The sequence below is a fragment of the Sceloporus undulatus genome, chromosome 5 (assembly GCF_019175285.1).
Source record: "Sceloporus undulatus isolate JIND9_A2432 ecotype Alabama chromosome 5, SceUnd_v1.1, whole genome shotgun sequence".
NCBI classification, from domain to species: domain Eukaryota; kingdom Metazoa; phylum Chordata; class Lepidosauria; order Squamata; family Phrynosomatidae; genus Sceloporus; species Sceloporus undulatus.
This window is the reverse complement of record NC_056526.1, coordinates 26,275,603-26,283,880: the sequence shown is the minus strand read 5'-3', so window position 1 is coordinate 26,283,880 and position 8,278 is coordinate 26,275,603. Positions and strand designations below refer to the sequence as shown.

General features: G+C 49.4%; 1 protein-coding gene across 4 annotated transcripts in view; it reads left to right on the top strand.

Moving 5' to 3' along the window:
* The first annotated feature begins 281 nt into the window (after positions 1-281).
* KIAA1549 (KIAA1549 ortholog) overlaps positions 282-8,278 on the top strand; it is a 179,165-nt gene continuing 171,168 nt past the window's right edge. For all 4 annotated transcript variants that reach the window (XM_042469330.1, XM_042469331.1, XM_042469329.1 and 1 more), the window contains exon 1: positions 282-1,431. In XM_042469330.1, coding sequence (XP_042325264.1) covers positions 1,134-1,431 — 298 coding nt within the window. In that variant the 5' untranslated portion in view covers positions 282-1,133. The remainder of the gene's footprint in view (positions 1,432-8,278) is intronic.

The window sequence follows — 8,278 nt, the reverse complement described above, 5'->3', positions numbered from 1 at the left end:
CTTCCAGGAGCGCGCCTCCTTTCCCGCAAGCTTCCCTTGTTTTGTTAATGGAGAGCCCTTCTCCTCCTCTGAGCCGGGAGCGCGCACGCTGGGCCTGGACAGTCCAGCCGAGGCCTTTGGTTGGCTGGAACCGGGCCAGCGCGCGCCTCCCGCCTTCCCAAAGCCCTCTCTCTCTCTCTCTCGCCTTCTCTTGGGCGCGCGCTCCCTGCTCTTTCTTCTTTTTCTCTTTTGCGCGCGCAGGTGTTGCTGCTGCTGCTGCTGCTGCATTTAATCTCCAGCCCTCAGCCTTCCTCCTCCTCCTCCTCTTCCCCTCCTTCCTTCCCAAATAACCGGCTCTTGCTTCTCCTTCCTCCACAAGGAAAGGGTGGGCTGGGCTGGCTTGGTAGAAGAGGAGGAGGAGGAGGGCACAGAGAAAGCGAGAGAAGGGGAGAAGAATGAGGGAAGCTCTCCATTAGCTGGATGAAGAAGAGGAGGAGGAGGAGGAGGAGGAGGCGTCCCCTCACTCAGCAGCCCCTTCCCCCGTGAAGAAGAGCCGGGAAAGGCCCCAGCCAGGAACCACCCCCAGCCCTTCTCTTTCTCCTTCTCTCTCCTCCTTCCCTCATGGAGAGCCGAGGCCCAGCAGACTGCCTCCCCAGCTCTTTCCTTTCTCCTCCTCCCTTGCTGCCATTGTAGCCTGAGGAGGGGAGGCCAGGGAGGCCTTTCCCTGCAGCCTGGCAACCCCCCTTCTCGCTCCTGGGGAGGTTTCTGCCCCTTCCAAGCCTGAAGCCCGCCTTTTCCCACGGTGTCTCCTCTCTCTTCCTGCCTTTTGGTCCAAGCCTTGCAGGTTCCCCTTCCCTTCTGGCCTCAGTGTGTGGCTCTCCCTTTCGCCTAATCCCCTGCCCTCCTCCCTCCTTTCCCTGGCTTGCCCTCCCCGCCTCCTCCTCTCAGGCTTGAACTCGCTTGCCGCCTCCTTCTCAGTCCTCCTCCATCTCTTGCCATCCTCTCCTCCCCACCTTGCCTCCCTGGCTGCCTTGGCCAGCGTCTTGCCCAGCCTTAGGAGGGGCCAACCCTGCCTGCCTTGGGTGTCTTTTAGGGGGGAAAGGAGCGCTGGCTGGCCTCCCTCCCCATGCCTTTGCTGCCTCTGCCGGGTTTGGATGCTCAGAGGAGGAAGCGGGAAGCCCGCCCAGCTCTTCTGTCTTCGGGGGGATGCCGGCGGTGGCCGAGGAGGAGAGGAGGCCGATGACGGCGAGGATGAGGATGATGATGACTTGAGGCTTGGCTCGGCCATGGATGGGATGACCTGCTTCATGGTCGCCTTGGCCTGGCTGGTGCTGGCTGCCCGGGGTCCCCCCTGGAGCCTCGCCCGCCGCCGGGAGCTTTGGGAGGGTCGCCCAGGCCTGCTCCTGCCCCTCTTGCTCGCTCTGCCGGCTTCTCTGGCGGGGCCACCGGCAGGTAAGGGCACCGGCAGGGCTGCCCCCTGCTTTCCGCTCCAGGGCTCCAGGAAGAACGGCTCAAGGCTGTGGAATTCTGGCCGGGCCCCACAACAAACTCCAACCCCCAGAATTCCATAGCCTCGAGCCAGAAAAGAGGGAAAGCGCTGCCAAACCGGTTTTTTTCTCCAGTGTGGATGCAGCATTGCTTTCCAGCTTCTTTTTATACTTTCCAAAGACTGGTGTTTTGCCTCTTTTCCAGGACATATTGTCACGGAGATGGCATTTTTGAAATGAACCTCTTTCCTTACTGCTCCACTATTTATTTCCATGTTTATTAAAATGATTTCTTATTTTATTAAATAAAAGTGATAGTCGCCTCGAGTCCCTGAACCAGGATACCCAAAACCATACTTCCAGCTGATAATAAAACAGTTGGTGTTTCTCTGAGGAAAATCAATTGTTGTTCTGGTTCTCTAATGAATAATCCATTTCTAATGAACCCTGAGTGCTAAAGAAGCTCTCACCCATGTGCTTGAACTCTGAAATATACCTACACTGCTGCATCGGGTATTAATCTACCCAGGGAATCTCTCAAATTTACTTCCAACTTTTACTTTGCTCTTGACTCATCTGGCCAGTAACCTTAATGGAAAAAATGCCTTCACCTCTGATTTTTAGGAATATACATTTAAAAATGTCAAGAAAGCAAAACACTATGAAGACCAACATGTATATAAGTTAATACTTCTTCACTACATACAATACAAAAACGAAGCTTTGTATCAAAGTAAAATCACTACTTCTTCACATGAGACTGATATCTATTGTCTGTAACAGTGCTTCTGAAATATTAGTGTATCAACATATTTTAAAAATGTCTTTAAATGTAGATTTCAACTAAAGCACAACCAAAGATGATGGACAGTCCCTCAAATGCCATCTCTGAAATTCAGGGCCATCAAGTTTAGGGAGAGGGAGCAAAGGATACATTTTTTAACAATGGAAGTCTCCATAAGGCATTTTTAGTCTGCTACAATTGAACAGGTCCTGTATAACTATGCAGATTCTATATCAACAACAAGCAGAAGAAAATATCATTACATTTAAACAGTGAGAAACATTAACCAGACGTATTGTTGTTCCAAGGCAAGACCCAAAGACTCATTATGTGGTATTTATTTCTTGGAAGAACAGTGTTTAGTCTTACAGAACTGTATGGGTGGTTCATTTCCTCATCTCAACACTACTGTTCCACCCAGAAGCTCCAAATGCATGTATTCTAAAATCCTAGAAATGCTCCTAAGGTGCTACCGAAGGCTTTGGGTGCGAGCATCAGAAGTTCAGAATGCCTCCATCTCCCCCAAAATATGCAAATCCCAAATGAGCCAGTGTAACATCTTCTTCAAAGGGCAGTCCACATTCAAGCCCATAACCAGATGGAAGACTATTCTTGTACCTTTGGCATTCTCAATTCAACCAGCAGAAGCCCTGCAAAATGTCTCTTAGGGCAGGAACATTATATGTGTGTGTGTGTGTGTGTGTGTGTATGGTTCCTGCCCTATATATATATAATGTTCTTGCCCAAATATTTATATAATGTTCCCCAAAGAACATTTTGCAGGGCTTCTGCTGGTTGAATCTTGCAATACACACACACACACACATATTAATAATATACATCTTTTATTAATATTAAAAAAGACATCCTCTCTTTCTGTGTGAAACACACAAAGAGGGCAGGCAGCAAGGAATAAGGATTTCCAAACTGTGTGGTTTTTACACTCAACATCACACCGTCCCTGAAAATAAATTATTATTATTCCTATTCATTTCATCCAGTCTTCTTCCTGGTCAGGACTCGAGGCGACTACACTTTTATTTAATAAAATAAGAAATCATTTTAATAAACATGGAAATAAATAGTGGAGCAGTAAGGAAAGAGGTTCATTTCAAAAATGCCATCTCCGTGACAATATGTCCTGGAAAAGAGCAAAACACCAGCTTTTGGAAAGTATAAAAAGAAGCTGGAAAGCAATGCGCATCCACACTGGAGAAAAAAACCGGGTTGGGCAGCGCTTTCCCTCTTTTCTGGCTCGAGGCTATGGAATTCTGGGGGTTGGAGTTTGTTGTGGGGCCCGGCCAGAATTCCACACCTGAGCCGTTCTCCTGGAGCCCTGGAGCGGAAAGCAGGGGCAGCCCTGCCGGTGCCCTTACCTGCCGGTGGCCCCGCCAGAGAAGCCGGCAGAGCGAGCAAGAGGGGCAGGAGCAGGCCTGGCGACCCTCCCAGCTCCCGGCGGCGGGCGAGGCTCCGGGGGGACCCCGGGCAGCCAGCACCAGCCAGGCCAGAGCGACCATGAAGCAGGTCATCCCATCCATGGCCGAGCCAAGCCTCAAGTCATCATCATCCTCATCTCGCCGTCATCGGCCTCCTCTCCTCCTCGGCCACCGCCGGCATCCCCCCGAAGACAGAAGAGCTGGGCGGGCTTCCCGCTTCCTCCTCTGAGCATCCAAACCCGGCAGAGGCAGCAAGGCATGGGGAGGGAGGCCAGCCAGCGCCCCTTTCCCCCCAAAAGACACCCAAGGCAGGCAGGGTTGGCCCCTCCTAAGGCTGGGCAAGACGCTGGCCAAGGCAGCCAGGGAGGCAAGGTGGGAGGAGAGGATGGCAAGAGATGGAGGAGGACTGAGAAGGGGCGGCAAGCGAGTTCAAGCCTGAGAGGAGGAGGCGGGGAGGGCAAGCCAGGGAAAGGAGGGAGGAGGGAGGGGATTAGGCGAAAGGGAGAGCCACACACTGAGGCCAGAAGGGAAGGGGAACCTGCAAGGCTTGGACCAAAAGGCAGGAAGAGAGAGGAGACACCGTGGGAAAAGGCGGGCTCAGGCTTGGAAGGGGCAGAAACCCCCAGGAGCGAGAAGGGGGGTTGCCAGGCTGCAGGGAAGGCCTCCCTGGCCTCCCTCCTCAGGCTACAATGGCAGCAAGGGAGGAGGAGAAAGGAAAGAGCTGAGGAGGCAGTCTGCTGGGCCTCGGCTCTCCATGAGGGAAGGAGGAGAGAGAAGGAGAAAGAGAAGGGCTGGGGGTGGTTCCTGGCTGGGGCCTTTCCGGCTCTTCTCACGGGGGAAGGGGCTGCTGAGTGAGGGGACGCCTCTCCTCCTCCTCCTCCTCTCTTCATCCAGCTAATGGAGAGCTTCCCTCATTCTTCTCCCTTCTCTCGCTTTCTCTGTGCCCTCCTCCTCCTCTCTACCAAGCCAGCCCGCCCACCCTTTCCTTGTGGAGGAAGGAGAAGCAAGAGCCGTTATTTGGAAGGAAGGAGGGGAAGAGGAGAGGAGGAAGGCTGAGGGCTGGAGATTCAAAGCAGCAGCACAGCAACACCTGCGCGCGCAAAAGAGAAAAAGAAGAAAGAGCAGGGAGCGCGCGCCCAAGAGAGGCGAGGAGAGAGAGAGAGAGAGAGGCTTTGGGAAGGCGGGAGGCGCGCGCTGGCCCGGTTCCAGCCAACCAAAGGCCTCGGCTGGACTGTCCAGGCCCAGCGTCGGCTCCCGGCTCAGAGGAGGAGAAGGGCTCTCCATTAACAAAACAAGGGAAGCTTGCGGGAAAGGAGGCGCGCTCCTGGAAGAGGCGAAGGGGGGTTGGGGATGATGGGAGAAGGCACCGTGAGCTCATCGGCCCAGACTCCTCCTCCTCCTCCTCTTCTTTGCAGTCCCACAACCTGCCTTGCTGTGGGAGAAAGGCAGGAGATCAAGCTACACACTTAGGGAGCTGGGGGTGTTTTAGCCTGGAGAAGAAAGAGAAGGTTAAGAGGTGATATGATCGCCCTGTTTAAATATTTGAAGGGATGTCCTATTGAGGAGGGAGCAAGCTGTTTTCTGCTGCTCCAGAGACTAGGACCCCAGACACATGGTGCAAGCTCCAGGAAAAGAGATTCCACCTCAACATTAGAGGAACAGCCTGACAGTCAGGGCTGTTCAACAGTGGAACAGACTCCTTCCTCAGAGTGTAGTGGAGTCTCCTTCCTTGGAGGTCTTGAAACAGAGGCTGGATGGCCATCTATCAGGGATGCTTTGATTGAGAGTTCCTGCATGGCAGAATGAGGTGGACTGGAAGGCCCTTGCGGTCTCTCCCAATCATGATTCTAGGATCTCTAATTTATTTAATCACTCCCTGTCTGGCTCAGATTACTGGATATAAACCCATTACTCTGGTCGAATATTACTTTCAAATGTACAGAGTTCTCATATGCAGTCTTTGCTTGTTTGTAAATTAGACTCTGTGAGAGTGGTGTGTTAGTTTCCCGCTAGGAACTGTGAAACTCCTAACAGTGCTGTCCTACCTGTTGATAAGTCTTAAGAGTTATATTAAATTCGTACAAGACAGAGCGGAGGAGGATATTGCTGTCTGCCAGAGAAGCTTATGTGATGGCCACAAGGTCAATGTTTCAGAAAAATCTAGCCCTTTCATCCTAAAATCACCAGATCTCGTCTGATCTTGGAAGCTAAGCAAGGTGGCCCTCTTTTGTACTCGAATGGGAGACCTCCAACACATACAGGTGCTATATTTCAGAGGAAGGAACGGGTAAAAATCACCTCTGAATATTCTTGCCTAAGAAAACCTATGAAATTCATGGGGCCACCATAGGTTTGTAGGTGACTTGAAGGGGCATACATACATTGTTGTAAAACACTGCATAGGGGGAATCCAATGCTCAAACAGAATAATTTACCTGCGAAGGGCACAGAGACTATGCTATACTTGATGGATATGCTTCCTTCCCAGTTTTTAAAAATATATTACAGCTGACAGATATCATTTTAACCATAAAAATGACATAAGACCCCTTTAGAACAAATAATACAGTGACAACTCCACTCAAGCATCAGAATAACAACAACTACTGAAGAAGAATTATCATGGCTTATGCAAATCTAAGCCTTTCTCAATAATTTATAGAATTCTTAAGAGCAACAATGAGCAGTAGTAATCCAGTCAACGCTGTGTTTCTTGGTCTCTGATAAAACACTGTGTATTGGACTTTTGACAAACTCTCCCACTATAGCTTTCTGAGTAAATTTAGCATTCATGGGATCAAAAAGGTGGGTAATATGACAGTTTTAGTATGACTGAAGCTTACTAAGGAAGTAGACTGTGAGCCTTATCACTGGAAGTTTGCAACTTTTTGCAGCTCAGATCCGACGTGACTGCGGGTCCAGTGATGTGAATTCACGTTAAATGCGAATGTGTTATCAGACGCGATTCCTTTCTATGGGTGCTCCTTCCATGGCGCTTCTGCAATGAATCCAAAGTGACTCCTCATTTTGATGAATTCGGAAAAAAGTGAATTCACAGAATTCACTTTTAAGCTCACTTCGATTTCACTCTGAATTGGTCTGATGTGGAATGCAACTTTGCTTCTGCTCTGGTACACCAGCAAACCCCCCCAGTTGCAAATTTCCCATGGTGCAGTGCTGACAGCTTTCCCCCATTTCCTTTCGGTGGTCCTTCACTTTCAGGGCAACTCATTTTTGGGGAATTATTATATGTGGTGTATGTGCGTGAATGTGAATATACAGATATGTATATCTATCTAGCTGTCTATGTGTATGTTGAAATTGCTGAAATGGAAGGGAAAATAAAAAAGGGGGATGAAGAAGACACCGAAATATTCATGAGGCAAATATTCACGCAATCTCGCAATTACGCGAAACAAGCAACAGAACTTGCGCCCCTTTCACCCCAGAAATGTACAAGGTCACGATGCGTTCAGCCCCCCACTGAGCATGCACAAGTGTGCCAATTCGAATTGTTGAATCCCACTGGTGCGGTAATACAATTTGCACTCGCTTTGCTTGAATCGACATCATGTGACTTGCCTTGGATTCGATTCCCCCTCAGTTCAGAAGGGCAACAGAAGGGCAACAGGTGTGATAAAACATTCACGTAATAACGTGATTCGCCAAGTGAACCAGGAGTCACCCTGGATCTGAGCCAAACTGCCGTGTGATAAACACCTGTGACTGTGACATCTACAGCAAGACTTCCATAATGGCAGGTAAAGCAGCATCCAGACTTTAGAAAGGTTACATTTTGGACTATATCTCCCATAATCCCCAGATCCTCCCGGCCTGTATTCCAAGCTTTGGGAAAGTCACATCCAAAACAATCAGGTTTTATCGTAACAATCATGTATTTGAGTCACCTATTTATTTCTTGGCATTCTTATGTCTTTTGTTGTTGTTCTTGTTCTTGTATCTACCCTCAGGTCGATTAAATCTTCCTTTAAAGGCCACCAACAATATCACAAATAAACAACAAATACAATGGCAGCAACCAGCACTCCATTTATTCTTATTTCAGAAACCTCCTGAAACAGTGTTTTGACTAATGCATCAAAGAAACTGTCTTGTTGGAGAACAGTCAGAGGAAGTTCCAAGATGGGGAGTCGCCATTAAAAAGGCTCTTCTCCATCTGTTATCCCATGAGACACATCCTCATTATCTGAGCACCCTACTGATCAGAGGTCAGGTAGTATCGGGGGAGCTGATCCTCCAAGTATTTGATTCTTGAGTTGTACAGGGCTTTGTAGACCTTGAATTGGTAAGAGACAGTCATTCCTGATAAGGCCAAGTCCAGACAGATATAAGAGAGTCCTGTTTAAACAAAGCAGAAAAGACCTTGGACAGAACACGAGCATTCACAGAAAAGGAGCTGGTGATTTAGCAAGGTCAGGAGGACTTCTCAAACCTTCCAAGGCAAGCCAGAGTATCCAGGTGCTGGCCTTGCTCCTTTTCGAAAGCTACTATTTTACTCTGAAGTGAGGATGATGTGGTGAGGATGATGTGTTTCCGCTTGATATGAAGCTTCCAAATCTGGGTAGTGTGTC